General features: G+C 37.3%; 2 protein-coding genes and 1 long non-coding RNA gene across 4 annotated transcripts in view; 2 read left to right on the forward strand and 1 right to left on the reverse strand.

The window, feature by feature from the left end:
- LOC106077969 (homeobox protein GBX-2-like) overlaps positions 1-27,045 on the reverse strand; it is a 106,557-nt gene that overhangs the window by 63,893 nt on the left and 15,619 nt on the right. The window contains exon 3 of the mRNA XM_056044059.1: positions 9,360-10,069. Coding sequence (XP_055900034.1) covers positions 9,360-10,069 — 710 coding nt within the window. The remainder of the gene's footprint in view (positions 1-9,359; positions 10,070-27,045) is intronic.
- On the forward strand, positions 1,593-6,751 carry LOC106068735 (uncharacterized). Of its 2 annotated transcripts, none has more exons than XM_013228189.2 (2): positions 1,593-1,768; positions 4,250-6,751. In XM_013228189.2, exons 1-2 carry the CDS (start codon positions 1,728-1,730, stop codon positions 6,249-6,251), a joined length of 2,043 nt encoding a protein of 680 aa, XP_013083643.2. In that variant the 5' UTR covers positions 1,593-1,727; the 3' UTR covers positions 6,252-6,751. The 2 variants fall into 2 exon arrangements, with proteins under 2 accessions (XP_013083643.2, XP_013083644.2); XM_013228190.2 differs by having other exon boundaries at positions 1,690-1,801.
- On the forward strand, positions 16,471-20,568 carry LOC129928682 (uncharacterized). The gene is made up of 2 exons (XR_008780149.1): positions 16,471-16,858; positions 16,977-20,568. It is a non-coding gene; the product is annotated as an uncharacterized LOC129928682 (long non-coding RNA).

Genomic DNA, 27,045 nt, shown 5'->3' on the forward strand with positions numbered 1-27,045 from the left:
TTAACACCCAGTAAAAAGAAGAGAGGCAGACAGAGAAAGGGATGAGATGACAACATCGAAGAGCGGACAGGTCTGTCTCTTAAAAATATTATAATAAAGGCAAAAGACAGAGATGAATGGAGTATGACGGTCGACAGATCATGCGTGGTGCCCCAAAACGGATCAACAGACTAAAGGATAGATGAAGATGAAGGCGTGCAAATTAATGTCTGCTAGTTTTTGTTTCAGTTTCTACGTGAGAATCAAGACTGCTAGTTTAATATACCTGTCTACACTGGGGGATTTAGATTTGAGAGAATCACGTGTTTAACTAAGTACTGCCGATTATAGTATACTATAAGAATTAACTTTTTTTAAAGTTTAAATAACATACATTAAAATTGTATAAAGTGGTTAGGGGGTGTATGAATATGCATGAAACAATTATAATTGTGTCCCCTACGCCTATGAGCACTCCCAAGAAAAGAATATACAATTCATGAACAATTATATTGAGAAAAAGAGCAGAGTCGATCTAACAGATGTTATCAAAAGATAAGAATAGGAAGTAATTAATAATAATTATAGAGTCTACGTTTGAACCTAGATATTCGGAAGTGATACATCCTGTTGGTATCTTCATTTAAAAGAATTACACCTGTTGATCTCAGTTACAATGTATGTTTAAATAAAATAAAGTACCTCTTTCAGACCTTATGATCTCTACAAGACGAATGCTGTAAAGGTCGTCCGTTTTTTTGGGGGCGACGGTTATCACTGCTGTCATGTGGCAAGCACAACGACCCTCCGCTTCACTTTGCCCCAACAGGTACCCATTCAGAGCTAGCTGAACTTATGGGCGACTTGAATCTAATAATAGCTCAGTCCTGAAGTCCACATTTTAACACGCTGTATTTTACTGGACATTGTCCATCCCCCTATAGGTGATTCATTGAACATCACACTATCGTTCACAGCCTAGATTTATTAGTACCCTAATTCAGACCTAGCGATCTATAGGGGCAGGGGGATGTAAAACTCACCTGTTTCTATGTTACTTTCCCAACTTATGTATGGTTCTCTTAGAGTCGGACGAACTCAGAGGTGCCTTCAACGGGATTCGAACTCTTCCCCTAGGATCGAAACTAAGAGCTCTACCACTTATCCACCACGCCTTCTATCAGGATCAAGTATTGGCATTCTTCAAATACAAAAACACAATTTAATAAAATACTCTGAAAGATACAAAGACAAAGGCACATACCTCATCCCATATGCTAGGACAAATTTGTACAAATACTCCTTCTTCCCTAGTGCTATTAGAGCATGGAATGGGTTGCCTGAGCTAGCCAGGAAAACCAGTGACTTGGCAGAATTTAAGTCATTGGTTAATATGCATGACTGAATGCATGACGCGTAGGACGTAATCATCTTCTTTTTGAAGTAACGTCTGTATTATATAAGATAAGATAAGATGGTGGGGAAATTATTCAACATTTCAAAAGCCTTACTTTATATACAAATAGTAAACGTATCCAATAAGAGAAGACACAGAAATGTTAACAAACAGACACACATACTCTGATAGCTCGGGGGTTTGAACTAATCACGTGATCATACTCGCATAGCACGGAGTCTGTCAGCATAACGCCGAGAGATTCTGATTTTCTTTGTAAATTTCCTTTTGGTTTTACGTAGATAGCTGTGTACAAAGTCCATGTGTTTGGTTTGTCGGATAGAATTTAGACATGGCAACAAGTAGTGAGACACGAATAGAGGACAAATACCGGTGAGTTCCAATGTAACTGGGTCTTTTTTTAATGTAGGTATTAGTTGTTTATTAGTTCTATATGTTGGTATTTGTTCTCTAATATTCTTTATGTAAATACATGTATCAGTTTGCTATTAGTTCTATTTGTAGGTAGTGGTTTTCTTTTAGTTCTAATGCAGGCATTAGTTCTTTATTAGTTTTATATGTTGGTATTTTTTTCTCTATGGGATCTTTATGTAGGTATTTCTTTTTGTAAGTATTAGTTCTCTATTAGTTTTATGTGTAGGCATTAATTCTCCATTAGTTGTATAGATAGGTATTAGTTCTTATTAGTCCTATGTGTAGGTATTAGTTCTTTTAGTTCAATATTTGTTTTAGTCCTTTATTTGTTTTGTGGAGGCATTGGTTTTCCATTACTTCCATGTGCAGGTATTGGTTCTCTAACAGGTGTATTAGTTCTCCATTATTTCTATGTATAAGAATTAGTTCTCAATTAGTTCTCTGAGGAGACATCAGTTCTCTATTAGTTCTCTGTATATGTTTTATTTATCTGTTTTCTATTAGCTCTGTCTATAGGTATTATTTCTCTACTAGTTTTATCTTTAGGTATTAGTCCCAGTGCTTTTTTTTGTAAAAAAAAAATAAATACTAATAGGTGCCGGTACTCAGTAATGGATTGCCTAACTTTTAACAATTAATAAATTAATAATAAACATTAAAATACAAGAAAAGTAATATTTGTTTCCCACATTGAAAAATAGCGCCGGTACGCACCACAAAAAAAAGCACTGATTAGTCCTGTATTAGTTCTCTATGTAGATATTAGTTCTTTATTAAAACTGTACTGACACTCTTAGCTTGTTACTTGCGGCAGTGTAAAGCTGAATAGACGCAGATCGAAAATGCGAAAAAATGCATGCCTATCTGTAACTTATTTATAATTTGCTTGATAAGACAAATACAATTTTTAATTGAAACATGAAATTTATAAATAGATACCCTAATGTAGCGTACAATATATAGACACTATGATATGCATTACCGTTTTATTTCGTAAAATGTAATATATAAAGTAGAATGTAAGGTGTATGTATGTCTTTTATAGAAATCAAATCCGTTTGACCAATCTTGATGAGACTTGACATAAACGTTTCTTGAGAATAGAGGTGATCTGACACTTAGGATTTGTAAAGTTGCCCTTCAACAAGAGAGTTTACTATATTTAGGTCAATCTTGACATCTTAACTATTAAAACTGCATAGATGGGATTTTATAATATAGGCCTAATAAAACATGAGCAGAACGAAAAAAACAACAAACCCGAGCAAAGCCGGGTTACAAAAGATATAGCTAGTTGTTCATAAAAGAAATCTACGTTGGAGAAAATAATAGATCCTAAGAGTAACCAACAACTGAGATAAAAGGTTACATACTCTAATACAATCATGTAAAACATGTTTCGACCTTTGGGCCTTAGACATTTGCAACTGTGTCATGGGATCGCATTATTAAAAAATTATCGTTAAGTCCAGTGGAAACTTAATCTGCTGATTCAATTTGTAATGTGGGAAGAACTTTCGAAGGGCTGGATTTGATTCGCGGCTGTAGTTTTGGCCTCTGAGGCTCTATGCTGTGTTACAATTAGGGTAATTCTTGTAGTATACAGGTATCAGTTTCTGTTGTTAATTTACATAGTGTATCACGTGCCATATCTGAATAGCGAAACCAATTTTATATTTCCATTAAAATAGACCAGTGTTTTCAAGTTTTTCGTGGAACCATAGTGTTCCGAGAGGCCTGAATAGGTGTTCTAAGAACTACTGGAATAATTAACTAGTAGGCCATCATGTGTATTAATCCCTCTAACAAAAAAGTGTTCTGTTAAATACTCAGAAATTCTCAGTCAGAATGTGCTAAGTGATTTTTAAGGAAAAAGTTTGGAAAAAACTGATCTAGGTCATTTTACAACAAATGCATGTATATAAAAAAAACGCATGCTAGGTGCAGGGACAGCGCTATTAAATTTGTATTAATTTATAACAAAGAGTCACTAAGCCTTTTTTTTAATTGTGAGTTCTTCCAAACAGCTTTTAGTAAAATATTAAAGGCACGCAGTCCTGTCTTACTCCTGACATATGCTTGGCTTAATCTGTCTTATTCATGCTTTTAACGTAGTGGGTTTCTCTGCGTAGTTCATTGCCAAGAACGAGTTAACTGCTTGACAGTATCGATCTTCAACGAAGTGATGCAGCCTTTAGACTGCGTGTCGATCGAATCTATTCTCTTTGCCTATAGGCAACACACGCTGTAACTTGGAACCTCCAAAAAATGGTTCAAGAGATTTACCGAAAGTTCATTTCGTATCTCAGAATTAGATTTTTAGGATTATGTCACGTCTAAATCCAGGCCCTTCCCATCTAGAAGTCTACAAATAGAAAATCATGTATTGTGGACTTTCACTCAAGTTAATTAAATTATTTTTTGTCTTTTATTTTTTAGCCACATATCTGTGTCACGTGACTTGGCAGAGGCCAAGGTCGAAGGAATTGCAAAGCAGATGGAGACGTGCCCCTACCATGACGTCACCGTTGTCATTGACAACGTCGAGTTTCCGTGTCATCGGTTTATGTTGAGCGCTTGCTCCGACTTCTTCCACGCCATGTTCCAGTCAGGCATGAAAGAAGCTCTGAGCAGGAAAGTGGACTTGAAGGGCATCGAGCCGGAAACCTTCAGGCTCCTTCTTGACTCTATGTATTTGTCTCGGTACATACTGTCCGTCAAGAACGTCTCGCGTGTCTGGCACGCTGCCCACCAGCTTCAGATGAGATGCCTTTTACAAAGTATAGAAGATTTTCAACACAGTAGGCTGGAGTATACAGACAGAACCTTTGTTGACATCTATTGTGACGCCAAGCTGCTCAATTCTGAGATACTAATGATGGAAGCCATGTCTAACATGGCGATAAGATTCGATAAGTTGAGACTGAGGGATGACCTCCTACGTCTCGATGCTGAAGACATGAAAATCTTATTGTCCCATAAAAAGTTGAACGTCTTTACAGAAGACGACGTCATTGATGCAATATTTTTTTGGGTCAGTGATAAGCCTCGTCATTCAAACGGAGACATGCCTCTGAAGTGTACAGGAGATTCCAGCAATGAAACTTCGACCAATCGACTAGGCACAGAAGTGTCTTCTGCTAAGGATCGAAGTGAGTTTCTTTTTGAACTGTTGGCAAAAAGTAAAATACTGCTGGTCAGCGCAACCTGTTCTCAGAATCTTCTGGACAATAAGCTGGTTCAACGTGATCCCAGGGCGTTGGCGCTTGCTCGAGAGAGCGCCCGCTACCATCTTCAGCCCGCTAGGCGCCACGACTATTGCCCATGTTATGGAATGGTACGGCAAACAACGGTGTTTACCAATGTCGTATTTATGATTTCAGACAGATTTGTAATTTGTCGAACCAGTGACGGAAAGTGGCACAACATGAAACCACAGCACAGAACAGTTTTAGACTCAGTCTTCGACGATTTAGGAAGATTGAAAGAAAGCGTCGAAGAGGATACCGACGAGGGTGAATTGAGTGAAGAGGAACCGGAAGTATACGAAGAGGAAGAATATTTGACATTTGAAAAAACTGTGGAAGACGAAGAAAAAGAGGATGATGATGTAGAGGAGAATGAAGAAGAGGAAGAAGAGATGAAGGAACAGTATTTGGAACCAGCTAACGCGGCCGAAAAGGTGACAGCAACACAGCAGAACTGTAAAGCTGTCTCTTACGAGAACGACGTTTATTGGACTGGTAAAGCTGGTGGCGTCTTCTTTGCAAGAAAGTACAAAGCCGCTTCCAATTCATGGAATACGATAGTCGCTCCAAATATTGCCAGACAAGACCCTGCATTGGTATGTCTCGACCAATATCTTTATCTTATAGGAGGTGTCAACTGTGTGTGGATCGAAAGGCTTCACGTCGAAGCCGAACAAAAGTCCCAGGGTTCTGAGCAATGGAAAAAATATGGGAAACTGGTAGTGCCGATGACCAACTTGACCGCTACCGCATGTGATGATGTGATTGTCATCTTTGGAAGTCAGACGGACGAGAGATGGGAGACGGTCGTTCAGATCTTCGACCCGCGAGTCCCGTCGAGATGCACGTTCACTAAGACCTTGATGGGGTCAGCGAAGAACCTGGTCAGTTTTAAACACGGCCAGGACACCTTTGTTCTACAAGGCAGCGGTGCGCTCTGGAAACTGAGCTTCAAGAGAAATCGCCTGAACATAAGTCACCACGTTAAGCTCTGGGATGACCAGGCGTTGAATCTGGCTGGAGCGACAGTGACCAACAATGAGCTCTTAGTATTTGTCTACGGCTCACTACTAATACCAAAAGTGAAGAACGTGTCGAATTTTGAGCACTTCCGGAAACTGAGATTCATCGAAAGCCGAGGTGGCTATTGCTTTCTCAACACCATCATACGTACCAATTTATTGAAGGCTTAACTGTATGAACTTTCCTGAGTTTCAGCTTGCTATTGACATCATGCACAATTACTCTGAATATACACAGGAAGTTGAAATCAAAACATAAACCCTTTTCCAGGATTAAGTAATAAATGTACCAGTAGAAACGTACAAGAGAGTTAAATATAAACATACATGTAATTATTTCTACAAATTTACAATATAAAAGTGTATGTTAGAATTTGTATTTTTTAAATACAAAGCATTTAAACAAATATTTGATGCTGCTCAGATTTGTATCCATAAGTCTTCTACTAAACTTAAGTCACATAGATTGTACAGGACTTTGTAAAGAGTACTTCACATATGTTTCTTTTGAATATAGATATTTTCATAATTATTTTCATCCGCCCTGTGACGTCAAACTGACCGCCTTGAAAAACTTTTGACTATTCAGTGATAACTGTTTTCATTTCTTCAATTCACTTTGTGGGTTTAATTGAAATGTTCATGAAATTAAAACGTTTACAAAGTCATGACCTACTTATTCTGTTTACAAATAGTTGTTTTTTTATTTTGTTTCTTGTTTACAAAAGATGTTCTATCCGTAATTAAAAGTGAATTAGTCATTTTAAAAGTTTTAATCAATGCCACTTTATAAAATCAAATAATATAGTACTAAGCGCAAAGCCGAATGGGTTATTGAAAATGGGGGGGGGGGAGGTCTATATAGGCTAGTACAGGGGGTCGAACAACAGTATTTGTGTTATAAGTACAACACTCTTAGCAGCCATACAACAAACGGCGAAACATAAATATGTGTAGATCTAAATAAAATTAAAATAAACAAAAATGGCCGCCAGCATTTTGTCATAAAACGTACGAGTTCTTTTAAAACAAACTCAGATGCGGCCCCCGAAAGCCCCACCCATGGGTCACTTTGGTAAATAATGCAGATAAAAAGGCAGATTTCAATATATCTCACACCGTTATCAGAAACTATGAGCTGCCAACTAGTAGAACTACAATACTCCGTTCTTATAAAATAGACCAGTGAGTGGCTAAAGTGTCGCCGATGTATTTGTATTGTTTGGCAGACAGACTTTCTTACATTATTATTACATTGTATATCTACAATTGACCAAACTCACCGATGCCACGTATGCGGTCGGGTCTTAAATCTCATAGGAAATGATAATTGTGCTCATCTTCGATCACGAAGGAGGAGCCATGTACTTTCTTTATATTTACAACCATTGAATGTTAAGAAGCTTTGTTTCAACGTGAGCCTAACAGACCAACACCACAAGTCATTCGGTGATGAGCAACTCAACTTTCCAACAACTGTCCTGTCTCACGCAAAGTAACATTTATAGCTAAGACATCTGTTTCAAACAGAACAACTCCTCCTTAACCAGAAGAGCACACCATTAACAGAAAACTAAATATACATATACGCTGTAGTAAAAACAAAGTCCTATTACTTTAAAAGGTTTGCAGAGGCGTACCCAGCTGTGTACGGGTGGTGTGAACCGCACGGGGCATCATTTTTTTTTTACTCTAAGATGTTTAGGATTGTCATATGTACAAATTTGAGAAGCACTGAAGTCTGATATAGATGTTTTTAAAAAAATAATTTCAGATTTTAATGTCATTGTTTGGAGCGCGTCAGAGAGTTTCTCTGCCAGGCATCAAATACCCCAAGTACACTACTGTATACAATTATCATAACGAATGCTAAATACTGAAGTATACTATTTAAACAAATAATTTTAAATATTAATTTTCCAAGACATTTTTTTTTTTTTGGGGGGGGGGGCGACACTCAAACTCTCCTTAGTCTGAATCACCTTTTCTCAACCTGTAGGGCGCATTTCGTCGACGGGGGTTGAAAATAACCTCTTTGTTGTTATTGTTTTATTTGCAAGGATAAGACCTATAAACGCAGCTTTGAATAGTTATAGTATCACGTGAATATTACATTGAAAACCTTTATTGGACTGAAGAAGTTATAATTGAACTAGATGCATTTCAGGGGATAGGCTACATTGATAGTGATATGACCAAATAGAAATAACAAACAAGAAAAAAATCTTTTTAAAAAAAAAACAATGCTTATCCAAGAAGAAGAACCGCAAAATCAATACCATATCTTTCAATACTGAGTTAAGCTCCCTTTTTTTCTATATAAAACAAAATTACCACAATTGTTTAAATATGTAGCTTTTTGATTGATTCGTCTATTTTTATCGTCTATGAATAATTGTTTAAAATTTCAAATTGATCCAAGAATGGTGAGATAACAAATTTAAAAAAACAAAGAAACTCTCAGACAGACGGACGGACAGATGTGGTGAGTTAACAAAAGCTTTGTTAAAAAATATAAGTAATTAAAAAGCTTGAAAAGCCATAGCTGACATTAAATCTGCATAAAAAACCTCTCTACTAACTGATGGAGCTCAGAATCAAATCTCATCGCTGACTATATTTTTTAAATTTGAAATTTAAGTGAACCTGATTTGTATTTGCTGAACGCGTCTGTGCAGATCCCCATATGTCTATGAAATCCTTTGGACCAGAAAGAGTGCTGTAAATGCATGGAGACGAGCTATACGAGCGGTTCTCAACCTTTTAAGCTCGGCGACCCCTTTTTACTATCCCCCACTCTGCCGCGAACCACCCCCCCCCCCTAATAACATACACAACAATAGAAGAATACACTAAATACAATCCATATTTTCGATGGTCTTAGGCGACCCCTGACAAATCGTCAATCGACCCCTCAAGGGGTCGCGACCCACAGGTTGAGAGCCCCTGAGCCATACAGAAACAATACTTTAGAGAAAGCAAGGTTAGTTTGCTTTATTGTTGATACAATTATTTTGGGTCATAGTCTGCATGCGCCGAGATTTGGATGCAAACGCCAAGCAGACAAGAAAGACGCGGGATCATTTGAAAGAGACTCGGCCAGAACCAAGACACCTGGTGGAAGTTGATTGGTAACCTATGACCCACAAGCAGAGATAAGATGATGTTTGTAACGTACTCAAATATATATGTTTTCTAAGTATAATTTGATATGGATTGGGGGATTTGAAGACTCATTCATCGTGAACTGGAAAATTCTAGAAGATGAGGACAACTTACCTGCACTCTTGCTTCTGTTAGGCTGCATCTCAAAGCCAATTGTTCTCTGGCGTACACATCCGGGTAATGAGTCTTTTGGAAGACCCGCTCCATCTCCTCCAGCTGAAAACTGGTGAAGGTGGTCCTGTTCCGCCTCTTCTTCCTCTTGGGCTCCTCTCCGTCCTCCCCGTCGTCATCGGCGTCGTCGTCCAAATCGTTGTCGGGTTTTTCCTTCTCTGAGAGTTTGTTGTTTCCGATACTGTTAGCTTGGACTTTGTTGCTCTCGCCTTTGATGCTGCCTTCGTGTTCCTTCTTCAAGGACATGTTGAGCATAGGCTGAAGATGATGGTGCTGGTGGTGGCCCGAGATGTCCCCGTTGCTGGAGGGTGGGCTCAGCCCATGCCTGTCGGACTTGAGTCCGGGGTTGTTGTGTCCGGGGTTGTTGTGTCCGGGCATGCCGCCGTTGCCCAACATGACCCCGTTGGGGGTGTTCGGGCTGGCGGTCGGGGTGGAAGGCTGGTACGGGTGGTTGGCGCCCCCGCCGTGGATGTCGCCACTGTGTCGGAGTTTGTTGAGGTGGTTGGGGCTGGCGATGACCGGACTGATAGCCGCTGTAGGATGTCGGTGGTGGGCCATCTGGTTGTGGTGACTATTGTGAATGTAGCCGCCAGGACTCATGGTGCCACCATGAAGATTTGGGCTGATGGAGTTTCCGTACACGTTCTCAAGATCTTAGTAAGAAAAAAAAAGACAAAAAATAAGTTTATAATTTACTATTAAATATTAGATCACTCCCTCCCCCCCCCCTCTCTCATTTTCTTTATTCTCTCGTTCCAATTCTTTAGCATAGTTTTTATGGCAATTATTTTACAGAAAAGTTCTTTTTTCACATTTGTACATTCTACCCTGTTATGATTAAACTTCAATAACATTTTTGTTTGTAATCAGAAAACGTTACTTTTGGTATAGAATTATAGGAGAGTTTATGCTCTTTTTATGTAACACAAAATTAAAAGTTATAAAAATAAAAAAACTAATTGAATTTAATGGGGGACAAATCAACGATGATATCGTGAAGTGGGACAGAAGGAGTTCATATTACTGACGGCCCCGATACTGCAAGCAAATCAAATCGTGATAATTCTTCTTCCAACGAAGATCAGAAAAAAAACGCATGTTCTTGAAAAATATAGTTTTAAAAAAAGGGAGACAATGTCACGAGACAAAACGGTAATGTTGGCCACATCTTACTACAGCATTTTGTATCCACAGACCATTTCGAGACACTGACCGCTAGATACTGGCCCCAAGATACCCCTTTGCTATTAACGGACGTTGGTCTTTTTATGGTGTTATCGGTTGAGACTGAACAACGAAGAGCCTATTACTATTATAACTTATCTTATAAAACTTGAAACAACTTGAAAAACTCCTTATGTGAACAAAACTAACTAGAACTTTTTATTACAGTAGAAACAAATTCAACTTGAGATAAAATGAAATCGGTGCAGTAGACTTTAGTAATTATATAAAATGGTATTTTAAACGGAATCTTACTCGCTACAATGCCACATTTTTTTAAGTCTCACGTTCTGGAGTCGTCTCCCCTAACTAAGACCAAGTGACGACATTGACACCTATCTTATCTTATCTTCTTATCTTATATAGTACAGACGTTACTTCTTGCATCATTCACAACCAATCGCTAACTTCTGCCCACAGTAACCATAGAAACACACGAACACACTCCATAACGCCCTTCTAAAAAAAAACAACCTCTATTAGGACCTGCGCAGCTTATCTCAATTATAAGACTAGACTAGTTATTAAATACAAAGTCAATTTATAATGATTGTGGGGAAAAATGTATTAATTGAGTCATAATATCTATAGACTATTGACTATATATAAATATAGGTATAAATATAAATCAATGTAGCCTACTTGCAATATACGCTAGATTCACTGTTTATTTCGCTATAAATTATATTCGTTATAAATAGTATTATTGTTAACTAGATTTAATGTACTTGTATTTTCTATACATGCTATTAACTACATCTTATATTCCCTACAAATTTTAATGTCTGCAACATATGTGTGCCTTGTGCTAAAAATTGAAATAAGCTATTAATACTTTAAACTTCATGATAATAAATTGGTTTGTACAGGTAACATAAAAAAAAATCATTTGGATGTTAGATGGTCACAATTTTTTTCTAGATAAGCAGGCTCGACTCCAGAAATGTTAGGGCTCCATACAACTGGGTACGTGTGGGCCACTCTGCTTCGCCCCCCACCCTTACACGCATATGCCAAAAACCTGCATTTAAAAAAAAAAAAAGTCAAACCCCCAGTCCCCTCTCGTTCTATATTTTTTTTTATAACATAACATGTCAGGTTCACTCCATGTTTTTAGTTTCCACTAGTGAACTAGAATCTTATGTGATCTTCCACGCTGTCGCCAGGGTGTACAATACCGCGTGAGAACCGCTGGATCAACAAATAGTTTAAGTCCACGTGACCCAGTCCCAGCAGCCTCGGTACCCTTTCAGTACAGACTGTAAAAATATCAGCAACCTTTCTACTTTCTCTTTGAAACCCGCATACCGGAATTACGTGGCTTCCGGTTTCTTTATTCTTGCGTTTGTCTCCCCTCCCTGTGTTTCGTTTCGTTATTTTGTGTAGCCATGTCCGAGTCCAGGGTAACTGTGTCAGCGGGCAGACTAGAGTTTGTTCCCCCTGCCTTGTCACACAAGTGTACAAAAACAATAACATTTTGATAGTACAGTTTGACATTGGCTATTGGTACACGTTACTCTTAGAACTAGATCTAGATATTTTAACCAGACCTTTACTACTGCCGTAATGGTACGGTCAAGTCAATGCTCGTATGTCGAACTCACACATAACTGATCAAATGTAATCCAAAAAGTAGTTAGATCAACAAGTTTAGTGACTAAAAAACATAATTACAAACTGTATTTTCAGTAAAACTGTTATCAACACTCCCCAAAGAGTTCCAACTTTTCTGTGTAACATTTGTAAAAAAAAAAAAAAAAGTCTGAAAATTCGGTTAAGCATGGATTAAGTGCCAGAAGATTGAATTTTGTATTTATAATTTTCAAAAAAAACTAAATACTATTAGCCATACTATGTTTTAGAAGTCTCTTATTATCTCCATTATAAGAGAGTCGAAAAAAAAAATCCCAACAGTGTAAAAGACATTAAACCGTGGGCCGCAGAAAAAGATGACCTATTGGTTTACGAGCATGGTGTCATGTAGCCAGCACAACGACCAACCGCCTTTACTTTCCCCAACTAAATTCAGGTACCCATAAGAGTTGGATGATCTCAGGTGCGCCCGAAAACACCCGAAACTCAAAATCCCACTTTTTCGCCGAAATTCGAATCCAGGAGGCCAAGTTTGGAAGCAAAGCGCTTATCTACTCAAAATCCACATAAGGAGATACTTATATATATATATATATATATATATATATATATATATATATATATATATATATATATATATATATATATATATATATATATATATATGAATATGAGTCCAGACTACGGGAGCTGGTTTAGGGTGCATTGGATAACCAGTGTGCTCTACATGTCCCACAGAGCTCCAAACGTTCCACGTCGTATACTAGGTGACGCCTGATGGCCCTGCTAGTCCGGTTTGGTGACTTGAGCGCCATGCTGACATGCTGGTGATAGACAGAGACCATAGTTTCACCAGATACTAGTTCCGGCTAACCGTCACCTGAGTGCCTATGCACTCGTTAGCCAAAGAGCTTCTGTAGAACTGAAGCTTCACATTTCCTAACATTGGAACTAGGTTGTTAGTAGGTTTAAAATTTGTTTGTTCGTTTTTTTTCTGTATGGATGTGAAACCTAGATTTAGTAGGACTACGTCAAAGCTTTCTGTAGGACAAGGCATAGGACTTTGTCTTCTGTGAGAGTTGTACTAAGTTTTCTGTATGGAGGGTGATTAGGTCTTCAGTAGGATTGGAACTAGATTGTATTGTGATCATGCATAATAATGACATGCAAATGTTATCTCCTTTCAACCACTTCTTGTTAAGATCTGCTGTCCGCTCTTCGAGACCCTAATGGTATCAACTCAGGACGATGACTGTTGCGTCACTGCCTCTGTCAATCAAGATCATGTTTTGGATTCTTCCTTTCACAAATATTAATCAGTCCTAAGTCACTTCCTAACAAACACTGTGTTAATAGGGCTATATTCCGTATTCGAAACTCAGCCCTTACACTCCTTTTTCCCGTATTGCCTCCCCTCTCTCCACAAGCCACTTACGACACTTATGCCAGGTCCTTCGTGACCAAACATTTCAAATGATATAAAAAAAAATATCTTAAAACATACTTCTGTAATTTGGAAAACTTTAAATCAACTAAAAAAAAAAATTCTTCCTACAGCCAGTTCTTTTCTCAAGCACTCTTCTAGTCAAAAGTTTCTGCGAATAGCCATCTCTAGCATTTTTTTTTTCCTATTTAATGCATCATAAGAAAAAAAAAACACAGAAATATATTTATTTATATTTTTGGCTTTTTTAAATTTTATTTTTGGTTCTTTTTTTAATGTAGGCGGGAAATGAAAAAGGGGGGGGGGGGGAGAGCGAGCTGCATGATGGGCCAGGTACTCACGTCTGATCACAGAGACCATCCATCACGCGTTTGATCCTTGTGATCTTAGCTCACTTAAGCCCTCTCCAGAGCTGAAGAGATGCCGGGGTCCTTCTTTACCCCCTTCCCTTGCCATCACTGTTTGTCCCCGTCTGTGCCTTTCCTTTGAAGTGAAAGTTATGGCAGACAGCAAGTAGATGTCTGTATTTATTGTATTGTGTCTGCTTCGCTTACCTTGCATATCGCCTTCTTTCTACTTTTTGTTTATTTATTTTTTTTTTTGCTTGTCCTATCTGAGACCAGAGCATTTGAAAGGTAATGGTCAGTTCATTCTTACGTTGGGTCAATAAAAGTAAGTAAAGTAAAGTTCCCCTTTGAGACTTTGTGGTCTATAGGGCAGATGATGTAAAGGTCATCTGTTTCTGTGGCCTACGGTTAACGAGGGTGTCATGTGGCCAGCACAACGACCAATCGCCTTTACTTTTCCCCTATTAATGTCAGGTGTCCATGAGAGCTGGGTGGACTCAGAGGCGCCCGAGGATCCCGAAATTAAAAATCCCAGTCTTCACCAGGATTTGAACCCCGGAACCCGGTTCGGAAACCAGGCGCTTAACCGCCCCCCCCCCTTTCCCGTTGTGTCAATACTACTTAGTATTCTGCAAGCTCTACTAATGCTGATTATAATATACTAGTCGACCCACAGCGTAGCATACGCCGCTATTTTGAAGGGCTATTTTGAACCTATGCGACCGCAGTGGGCCCAGCACTTTCATAGGCCCGCGCAAATTCTAGGTGTAAATTGTTAAATTAAACCATTTTATAATATAACAGATTTTTCGAGGCCTCCTGTCGATTTACCAGGAGCTCCTGGAAATCGCCTGAAATTAAAAATATACGAAAAAGTCCTGAAAATCTCCAGAAATTATTAAAATCTTTTGAAAACTCATAAAAAATGATATATATAAATCAAGGTCCGAAAAGGGGAACTTTACAGGAGTTAGTAATGCGAAAAGGTGTTACAAATATAATAGAGCTCAATTTTGAAAGATGAAATAATTATACGCCAGACTTCGAGTTGTAAAGACTGTTTGAATGTTTAGCAACAAAGGAATACAATGTTTTCATCAAGATTGGTTATATCCCTTTAACTGAAAATAAAACACATATGTGTAATACACACACTCTCACACACTCAAATGTGATAATGCATATCAATTGAATGGTGAGGTTAGTGCACCTATTTTAAAACTATTTTGTTTTAAATATATTTGTCTCAAACTCAAATTTTATTGTTATTACTACATCTACGATGTTAATAAACATTTCTATTACTATCATTATATTTTTAGGTTAATCACCTTTCAATTGTTTATGATTTAATACTTGTGAATCATTAGAACTTACAAATAAAAACCTATATATAAAAAAAAGAAAGCCCACAAAAGAGGCAAGATGGCTCATAAAAGAGGCAAAGAAAAGAGGCCTAAGGCCCAAGGATTCCTATGATGATAAGGCTAAAATTGAATAGCGCAAATTCTGAGGTTTCCGTTAAAAAAAATAATAAATAAATAAGAATCTCTTTATAGTTCTACATAAAAGTACATTGCGCCCAAGGCAGGGAAATGATTACATTGGTTATAAGAATGTCAATAGTTTAGAAATCTGTTGTAAATGTAAAATATGTAACAGTCCAGTGGAATTGGATGAGAAACATTTGTTAAAAGTCTGTTAGATGCTAATTGTGACTCAGATGTGGATGTAAATCTGGTGATCCTTTTAAACAAGGTTCCCAAATTACGTAATAAAGCTCTTGGGAATTTTAACCTCATTATTTTGGCAGAATATAGGAAACTTGTTTGGAATACAAGACTGAAAATTGTTATAGATAGTTTGTGGGATATATATGTATTTATTTTTAGCGGCCGCTATTAGTTTCGTGTGGCCTGTCTGTTAGTCTGTCCGTCCGTCCGTCCGCCCCTCGGTTCGTCCCGCTTAGATCTCAGAAACTAGAAGAGAAAATGAAAAACGCACATCATGATATTTTAGATTATTCAAAGTTCTGATGCAGCGGCTACTTTTTTCTTTTCCCAAAGTGAACCATCTAATTTTTAAAATTATCTATGCAAGCAGATTTTTCATAAAAATACACCACTTTTACAACTATTCACTATTAATAGTAACAAACACGGAAAGCTCTTTAGTAGAGCAGACAGCGGTAAACCGTATTTATAACATATTTATGCAAATAGTTTTATTAGATTTTTTGTCAAAAAAAAAATTGTTTTTACATTTGTATTGCTAAGTTAAGTAAGTTCTGTCATACTAACTACTACATTTACATAAAAAAAATTTTATCTATTTTTTTAAAGAGAAAAAATCTATTTAGTATGCATATAAGTTGGACAGAATTTCAAACAATGTTTTTTTTTAATTGAGGATTTGAATAAAAGATTGACCCGCAACACCACTGTCACAGTGTTGTGCAAGGGTTATTAATTAGTTTAATAGATGTTATCAAAGCTCACCGATAGACTTGACAGAGACCAGACAAAGGTTAGGACAATGTCAGTTAGGTGTTTGTCTTGTAGAGAGACTGATATGTGGGTCGGGACAGACATTAGCAATGTTAGTTTAGGCGTAGGCTAGATACTCAGCCTATATAGAGTAGAGTTTGGGGCAATCGGGACACAACGCCATGTAGTTTTAGCAGGGGCGTGTGTCGTATGCTAGGCGTTTTCTGGTGAACGACACATACAGACATTGGGAGCAAGTCGCCGAGGTTGGCTCGCGATCTTGGCTCCAAGATGTGTGAGTTGTTTGCCAGAGACAACATGTAGGAACTTTAATTCTTAAGGACCAGGGTAAGAAGAAATGTTTTTATTAGTTATATATCTAGTATTAGATGTTAATTGATTATGAATAAATAGAATGGCGCTTTAGCTAGTTGTTAGCGATATTTTTGATTATTTGTCTATTTAGAGTGACAGTCTTGGCGACTGTCTGAGTCTTAGTGACAGTCTGACGGTCAGAGACGGTAGATCTATATATGGTGTATCCTTGCCTGCTACCCAAGGGGATATCACTCTAGTATTGAGCGGACTGTGACGTTGGGTTCCAGGATCCGTGCAGAGACTAGAGAGAGAGAGAGAGAGAGAGAGACAAGAGAAATGGAGAGTTCATCGTGACCTACAGCCAAGTATCAATATCTATGTGATTATTAAATTTTAATTCTAGAATCACATGAGTATTATATGTAATTATAGTTGTTAATTAAATATTTATTTTTCTTATGAAAATTTGTGTCCAGAGATCATGATTTATATCATTATTGAATATTGTGGTCTTTAATCCATAGTATTTTGTGATGCGTGTGTTGTATCAGTTAAATTACATCAGTAAGAATCATCCTAGACGTATAGACATCAAGAGCTGATATCAAGATCTTGACAATTGGGGCCTCGTCTAAAGTTTTATTTTAATTTTCTACGACACTTTAATGATGTCTGGGGGCTAATGAATAACTGGGACCTGTTATTTTTCTTTAAGTGAAAATACTTTAGTTATACTTGATATAGTATTGACATTTATTTTTTTATCCATCATAGTATTGAGAAAATTGTATTTTGCTTGTAAAGGTTTGGACGAATATTCACTGCTTAGAATTAGCATTAAGTAGAGTTTCTGTTTACACTTGTAATACCATGATTGTATTTTTCAAGATTTTTTTTTTTCTACATTTTGTTTTCTGCCTAGCATTTGTTGTGGTACAGGTGAATTGGCTGTTTGGCAGTGGACGTCACACATGATCTATTTTTAGACTGTCACTCCTGATTCCTGCGCCCATTGTCTTGGGGCCTTCGTGTATCCACGGTTTGAGGGTAACGTAGTTATCTTCAGCGCGTGTTTTTTCAATGTTTAGGTAAGCTGTATGATGTAGTGAGATAGGTGTAAGTTTTCTTGTTTTTATTTTTGATAGGGAGCTTAGGGATTTCATAGAGGTGGGATAGAAAGAGGTGGACATTATTTTTAAAGCATAATTACTGCACTGGGCAGTGTTACATTTATACTGTGCTTATACTGTGTTTTTGCAGGCAGACAGGGGCGAGTTATTGTTTGGAGAAGGTAGAAGGGGGTTGGACCTGTATGTTCGCGTTGGGTAAACGTATAGTGTCGTTGTCCTCAGTTATTTTTTTTTCTTGCTTTTTAGCTTGTTAAGCTTTGTAGATGGTTAGCCAGGTGAGCAGTACTGTTGGCCAGTTGTTTTTTTTGTTGCCATTTTGGTGTTTTGATAGGCGGGATAGGGGGTTTGAGAGACAGACAATGGCGTTGGGTCATGTAGTGTCTACCCCACCCATGTATTTTAGTAATGCCTATCAAACCTTGTAGTTGTTAATGGAAGTTTTGGAATTTCGTTTCCAGTGCCATGCCAGAGGGCAGGGACATTTGTTTTTCTTCTCCCTCTTAGTTGAGGTCGAGCGTTGATTTTTTTTACCTGGTGTGTCCTTGTTGTACGGATTCATGGTAGTTAAGTCACAGGGTGACGTAATGATTTTTTGTTGTTGCGGCAAGAGTTGTTTTTTTTTACAGTGGGTCTCGAGTTTTGTTGGGCCTGGTTTCAGTTTTTGTATGCCGTCTATTTTTTTATTTTTTTTTGCTTGAACGTGTTGATGATAGTTGGCTATAGCTCTATATAGAATATCCGACATTAGGTATGTCGTGGATTTTTTTATTTCAGTGAGATGTTGCTGTGTTGACAGATCATCAGTTTATCAAGGTCATTTGATTAGTTTGTTCAACGTTTGATATTACTAAGATGTTAAAGTTTAGGCCTGACGAGCTTGAATTGGTATTGATTTTTTTTTTACATAGATTTTTTTTTGTTGGCAAATATTTGAGCTTTAGGTGAGTTATGGCGATTAATGTACACGCTATCTAGGTAGTTCAGAAAATTGACGTTTTAGGACATTTGTATCCAAGGTGGAACATGAGTTGTTTGTTGAAGAGTCAAGTGAGTCCTTCTAATGGAGGAGAGTGCATAACAGACACTGAAGTAAATGACAAAGCGTTGTTTTTTTTTTTATACGACATGTGTGATGGACACTGGCAGTGAGTACAGCCATTTTACAATTTCTATTCTATTATAGGGATGCTAATGAATTTTGTATTTTCATTTTATTATCATTATGTTTTAGTTACTTATATATTGAATTATACTGTTCTATATTTAGGTCGAAAATAAGATGCAAGTGGAGCTTGCAATCCGAAAAACTTTGTCCATGATTAGATGATATCATTTTTCTTACTTTTAGTTTTATATTAATTCGTGTTTTACTTGCACTCGAGATTTGATTGGCAGAATTGCATGTTCACTTTGATGTATATTTTTTTTGTAAATCTACTTGCAGAGATTCATGACTATATTATTTGATGTTTAAAGTTGAAGTTTGTGACAGTTGCAGTGCAGATATATGAGATGACGATGTTCACATGTTTGTTTTGATTTTTTTTTCTTCTTAATTACAACCACTTTGTTTATGATTTTATAATCTTATTCCAGTGTGCTACAGTTGCCTAAAGACTTTGGTTAGCAATGCTGCATGTGTTCTATAACATTATTTTTATGTCTCAATATAGTTCCAGAATTTGTTCTCCAAATGTGAGATGGTAGAGGCAGTTTAGTGAGTCGTATTAGTGTGACTTTGGTTGCAAATATTGCAACAAAAGTCAAAGGAGAAGGGGAAGATGTCACAGTGTTGTGCAAGGGTTATTAATTAGTTTAATAGATGTTATCAAAGCTCACCGATAGACTTGACAGAGACCAGACAAAGGTTAGGACAATGTCAGTTAGGTGTTTGTCTTGTAGAGAGACTGATATGTGGGTCGGGACAGACATTAGCAATGTTAGTTTAGGCGTAGGCTAGATACTCAGCCTATATAGAGTAGAGTTTGGGGCAATCGGGACACAACGCCATGTAGTTTTAGCAGGGGCGTGTGTCGTATGCTAGGCGTTTTCTGGTGAACGACACATACAGACATTGGGAGCAAGTCGCCGAGGTTGGCTCGCGATCTTGGCTCCAAGATGTGTGAGTTGTTTGCCAGAGACAACATGTAGGAACTTTAATTCTTAAGGACCAGGGTAAGAAGAAATGTTTTTATTAGTTATATATCTAGTATTAGATGTTAATTGATTATGAATAAATAGAATGGCGCTTTAGCTAGTTGTTAGCGATATTTTTGATTATTTGTCTATTTAGAGTGACAGTCTTGGCGACTGTCTGAGTCTTAGTGACAGTCTGACGGTCAGAGACGGTAGATCTATATATGGTGTATCCTTGCCTGCTACGCAAGGGGATATCACTCTAGTATTGAGCGGACTGTGACGTTGGGTTCCAGGATCCGTGCAGAGACTAGAGAGAGAGAGAGAGAGAGAGAGACAAGAGAAATGGAGAGTTCATCGTGACCTACAGCCAAGTATCAATATCTATGTGATTATTAAATTTTAATTCTAGAATCACATGAGTATTATATGTAATTATAGTTGTTAATTAAATATTTATTTTTCTTATGAAAATTTGTGTCCAGAGATCATGATTTATATCATTATTGAATATTGTGGTCTTTAATCCATAGTATTTTGTGATGCGTGTGTTGTATCAGTTAAATTACATCAGTAAGAATCATCCTAGACGTATAGACATCAAGAGCTGATATCAAGATCTTGACAACCACCATAAGATATAATAGATATTCATTATAAGACATCACTTAGGCCAGGTTCACCTATCCCCCGATATGCTGGACCGCTGGGGCGCCACACAAGATCTGTCAACCCTTTTCTCTACTTGTATCTGTCATTTGTCTTTGATTGAATTTTATTCTGATGTCCTTTCTGAAAATATTGAAACCTGCATTTTTACCTGCCTGGGTGGAGCACTTCTGGAGCCGATTTTGAGTTTGTGTTTCCACACAAACTGTCTTTGTAACCTTGTTTTGTATTACAGTAGTGGTATTCTAATTGCCAATGTTTTTGACTTCGTGGAATTATTTACATAAAATAAATGTTGTGCTTATATTGGGAAGTATTTGTATGTGTTCTTGGGTAGTCACTTAATGTGTTGGACTGCGCCCTCAGAAGTCTTCGACACCTTGTTTTGTAGCCCTTTTGGATCAAGTACAAGAAAATTGTGAGTATATATCTATGTTTGGTATAAGGGTGCGATCATGCATGTATTGGTGTGTAAAGATTGGTGTGTATTATCTTTTAATCTTGGTTAGTTATCTTTTAGTTGTTGATATGCTAATCCTTGTATCATTTTTCTGTCTTTGATGGTTTCAATATTTATTTAGTATATCTTTGCTTTTAAACTTAATTTTTTTATTATTATTATAATTTTGTAAAGTAAAGGTTTGATCCAATAGAGGCGTTACACGTCAAAGAATTGTTTTTCTTTAATTTTCCCTTGTCTGGGATTTATAATCACGGTTGGAGAGGCTCGTTGAGCTTTATTTGTACTGGGGACTTTACTCAGATACTATATTTTATCTTTTCAGTTTGTGGTGATTCTAGCACAACTCCAGGACCTCTCGCTGTCAACTGGTGGAGATTAGTTGTCCCGGGGCTTCATTGGTGGGGAAATTATCACCAGATCAGACATGCTGGAAAGCATAATTAATCTTAGATTACATCTAGTCCTCTAAGTTCCTCATGAGCTCACTGCAATGCTGTTTGGCCTCAATCTTGAGTTGACAACAAGTTAACACCTGGAAACCGGTACCGGTCTGTCAACTTGTGGAGGTTTCTCTACTAGTGATTTGGGAAAAGCGGTCATATTAATAAAGCTCCTTTGAACCTTTCAGCCTGTAGACAATGGCGTGGGACTTAATGCCAGAGTGAGGTTCAGTGACATTTTTTGTGTGGATTAGCACACTTTGTGGTACATAAAAACAGCTACAATAGGAATTCAAGGTTGTTGTAGACAAACGCACCAACAAAAGCATTTATATTTCTTGGAACTTTTTGGTCTTCTATAGGAAATAAGGACAGATCCTTCCGAAAGAATCCCAATATCAAGGACTTCGTTTGTCTACAACAGAGGACAATGGACAACCTAGTGACCGTGAAGTTTGGACAGTTTCTGAACAATGTTAACCTTAATTGTTGTGTGGGAACTAATGTTTTTGTCTTATGTGTTGTTGGTAATCTCTTCTATGGAATACAAAAAATATAATGAATAAAACAACAACATTCAGTTAGAACGTCAAAAAGAAAAAAAAATAATGTAACTAAATTATACTGGAAATAACAAACAAACAATAAAAAAAGATGTGAAATTAAAGTACTTTTTAACATTCCCATAGTCATCTACACAATTCTTATCAATATGTCGTATGCTTGTGCTTATGGGCTACCGTCGTATTGAAACTCCAAATCCAATATTCACCAGTGTGTCCAGTGCAGACCCCACTTTAGACATGTAAGGTTCTTGATAATTTTACAATACATATTGAAGATCCCCTCGGTCGATATTTCAACTACTTCTTTTCGTCCGACATTTTGAGATCCTTTAACACTTTTCAGCCGACTTGTGATATTACCGTGTCCAAGTCCCCACAACCAGCCACGACTTCACTTCAAAATAGAAAATCACCATTTAAAATACAGAGACCTTGCGATCTCTAAGGCAGATGATGTAAAGGTAGGCTAATCTGTTTCCGTGGCTCACAATTGACGAGGGTGTCATGCGGCCAGCACAACGACCAACCGCATTTACAACAATTGCCAGGGACCCATTATAGCTCAAAGATTAAAAAATAACAAATCTCAGTCTTCACCAGGATTCGAGCTCGGTACCCAATTAGGGTGACAAGCGCTTTACCCACTCATCCACCGCGCCTCCTTAGATTATCAGTACTAACATATAAAAATGCAGTTCTTCTTTTACTTTGCAGATTTACGGTAGAAACTATCCAGCCGCCCAGAGCTTTGGGAAGAGGGGGGGGGGGAGCAGCTCCTAGAGACTCAGTAATGTAAAATAAAAATATTATAATTGACAAAAAATAGAAGGAAAATGAAAACAAATTTAAATTTTAAAAGTACCCTGTTTCTTCAAGAATATGACATGCTTTAAGATCTAGGCTAGGCCTACTTACTAATATTTAATATGCCATTTTATTAAACCATTTAAAAGAGGATAGGAAAGTCTACAAAAACCCAGCCTATGGTCTCTGCTTACTGAAATATACATAACACTAGACGATATACAAATTTGTTTTTTGCTCCACAAGGCCCCGCATGGTAAAACGTTTTTTAATGGTTGCTTTAGCAGATGTAAACATCCAACAGGGCCCACTAAAAAAAATGTTTCCCAAAAGGAAAGAGTTTGATAGAGTCACGCCAGGGGAGCGTGGAACAAAAAGATTGCTTGTCAGCACTTGAAAGCCTCGCTCCATGGGCACAAGACATTATAGCGCGCAATTCTCCGTCGGCACGTCATTTCCGCCGCCAAGAGTAACCGAAAATGTCCGTAAGTTTTATCTTGTACCAGCTTTTGATAAGCTCTTCTTGGAACCGCGCGAGGGAGGGAGGGGCGAGCGATAGGATGGAGTGATACCGCGAGAATGTGCGCATTTGTTTTTGGCGTGGATCAATATGATTACAGGGGAAATCACCGCTGAGATTATTAGACTTGCGATGAAGAGAGTCGTCGCCCGTTTGTAAAATCTAAATGCCCGCGTGAATGACAGTATCCAGGAATTGAGAAATCAGGCTACCGGAGATTAGGTCCGTCGCTGGTCACTCATTTGTCCCGGATGACCCTCGCAAGCTAGTCCATTTAGCAGGAGTATTGCTATGTCTTCCCCCCCCCCCCACGCGTGTTATGAGGGAAGGGGGAGGGCTCATTAAGCTCACATTATGCTTTTGTTATCGTGGAAAGTGGCTGAACCTATCGCCAGCAGCGCACATCGATGTCCACGGTATCGAGTTATTAGCGTCACTGCGGGGGACTGGATCCCGTCCAAACAGACAGCATTCGCCTCTAATGAGAGAAATAATACATAAAACATCTTAACGCCAAGAGAACTGGTGTCGCGATAGACTCACATAACACTCTCAAGTCTAAAGAAAACTGATGTCGAAATAGACTCAACACACTAACTCAGTGTTTCCCAAACTGTGCGGCGCGGAACCCTAGTGTTCCGTGAGGTCTGAATAGGTCACATTTTGGTGTTCCACGAACTACTGAAATAATTAGCTAGTAGGCCACCACGTCAATTAATCTTTCTAAAAAAAAATTAGCAAAGTGTTCCTCTAAATATCCAAAAAGTGCAAAGTGTTCTTCTAAATATCCAAAATGTGCAAAGTGTTCTTCTAAATATCCAAAATGTGCAAAGTGTTCTTCTAAATATCCAAAATGTGCAAAGTGTTCCTCTAAATATCCAAAATGTGCAAAGTGTTCCTCTAAATATCCAAAATGTGCAAAGTGTTCTTCTAAATATCCAAAATGTGCAAAGTGTTCTTCTAAATATCCAAAATGTGCAAAGTGTTCCTCTAAATATCCAAAATGTGCAAAGTGTTCCTCTAAATATCCAAAATGTGCAAAGTGTTCTTCTAAATATCCAAAATGTGCAAAGTGTTCTTCTAAATATCCAAAATGTGCAAAGTGTTCTTCTAAATATCCAAAATGTGCAAAGTGTTCCTCTAAATATCCATAATGTGCAAAGTGTTCCTCTAAATATCCAAAATGTGCAAAGTGTTCTTCTAAATATCCAAAATGTGCAAAGTGTTCTTCTAAATATCCAAAATGTGCAAAGTGTTCCTCTAAATATCCAAAATGTGCAAAGTGTTCTTCTAAATATCCAAAATGTGCAAAGTGTTCTTCTAAATATCCAAAATGTGCAAAGTGTTCCTCTAAATATCCATAATGTGCAAAGTGTTCCTCTAAATATCCAAAATGTGCAAAGTTGTCCGCTAAGGAAAACGTCTGGGACACAGTGCACTAACTCAATTCAGTAAAATAGCAAATTTTCTTTTTAGGCTATTAGATTAATTTATAAATCTCTGTATCGAATGGTTTTATTTATGCTTTATCTAGATTCAGGACACATACACTATCATTGGCTTCTAATGATTTGTTATTAATTTATATGAAACAAGGTTACAAAGACAGTTTGTGTTGGAACACAGACTCAAAATCGGCACCCGAAATGATCCACCCAGGCAGGTAAAAAGGCAGGTTTCAATATTTTCATAAAAGAATATTAGAATGAAATTCTATCAAAGGCAAATGACAGAGCAGAATGGAGAAAGAGTGTTGACAGATCTTGTAAGGTGCCCCAGCCTTCCAGCAGACTAAAGCGGGCGTAGGTGAAAGTGAAGGTGAAGTTCTATGTGAACCTGGCCTAACTGATGTCTTATAATGACTATCTAATTTATCTAATTTTTTTCTTTAAAAAAAGTATCTTATTTAAAGTCTCATATACAACAATTCCCTTAAAATAAAGAAAAAAAGTCTTTTAGTTATGTGTTCTGGGTTCATTATACAATGCTGCAGTTTACGCGATAATATGAAAAACTACTAATTAATTGATGATTTAAATAATTTTCCTTTTATATGCATACTAAATAATTTTTTTCTTTTTAAAAAAGTAATTTTTTTTTTGTAAATGTAATAATTAGCATGACAAAACTTACTTAACCTAGCAATACAATTGTAAAAAATCTAAAACCGTTTACATAAAATGGGTTAGAAATATGGAAAAGCATTGTCTTCCTTACTAAATAGCCTCCGGTGTTTGTTACTATTAATAGTGAATAGTTGTAAAAATGGTGTATTTTTATGAAAAAAAAAATGCTTGCATAGTTAATTTTAAAAATTAATTTTTTCGCTTTCAGAAAAGAAAAAAGTAGCCGTTGCATCAGAACTTTGAATGGACTAAAATATAATGATGTCGGACTTACAATATCTTTTCTAGTTTACAAGATCTAAACGGGACGGACGGTGGTACCACACAAAACTAGAAGCGTCTATTCCCCTTTCGAGGGCCGCTAATAAAATACGTAACTTATTTTCGTACTTTCTGATAGGACTTTGGTCACACAAGAGATGTATATTATGTAAGCTTTATTTAAAGGCCTACAACAGTCTGGGAAGACAAATTAGACTCAATAATTATTGTCCTCTAATAATAAATTTTTGATATTATTTTTTTTAATGATACTTTTAGTCTGTAATATTTTTCAATTCATCTACAGTTTACAATTATCTTTAATTGCTGTATTTTTATCTTTAACATTTATTGTTGTGTGTGTGTTGACCTCCTTCAGTCGTAGAAAGACTGTGGCTCATCCCCTTTTCACCTAACTGTGGAGCATTGTTCTTCAAATTCATAATTATGCACATATACTGTATGCTAATGTGGCATCTGCTTACGCGATAGAGGAGCCAGCCATTTTTGTTTTGCGCGCTTCTCTTCCATGGTTGACGCCTTTGCTTTTTCGCTGTTCATAGCTTTCTTGGCCACCATCTCTCTCCACATAGTGCGGTCTACAGTAGTCCCCATCTCTCTTCCCAGAAGTCAACATTGCTTTCCCAGTTAAATTGCATCCACATATTAGAGGTGTTGTATTACATTAGAATTAATGCGCAAAAGGATTTAGTTACTTGGATTTAAGTATGTATGGTTTTGTAAATGAGATATATCCAAATTATTCATTAATTTATTACAAACTAATGTCCCATTAACCGTTTAATAATGAAACCAATTACGACAAGCCTAAATCTACTCCTATGACTAGCCCTAAGGCAAATATTTTTCTTAATTTATATGTTTTAGTACACTAGACATTCATATTTCTTTGTCACTGTGAAATCAAAAAACAAAATATGGCCAGGATATTATGGGATGGAACCCATGACGTTCGCGTTAAACGCGCGACACTCTATTAACTCTGCTTCAAGTAACCTTTAATAAATGCCTCCTCCTGCACAAGGCGTAGGACGTAATCATCTTCTTTTTTTGAAGTAACGTCTGTATTTTATAAGATAAA

Source organism: Biomphalaria glabrata, chromosome 10, assembly GCF_947242115.1.
Source record: "Biomphalaria glabrata chromosome 10, xgBioGlab47.1, whole genome shotgun sequence".
Classification (NCBI taxonomy): Eukaryota; Metazoa; Mollusca; class Gastropoda; family Planorbidae; genus Biomphalaria; species Biomphalaria glabrata.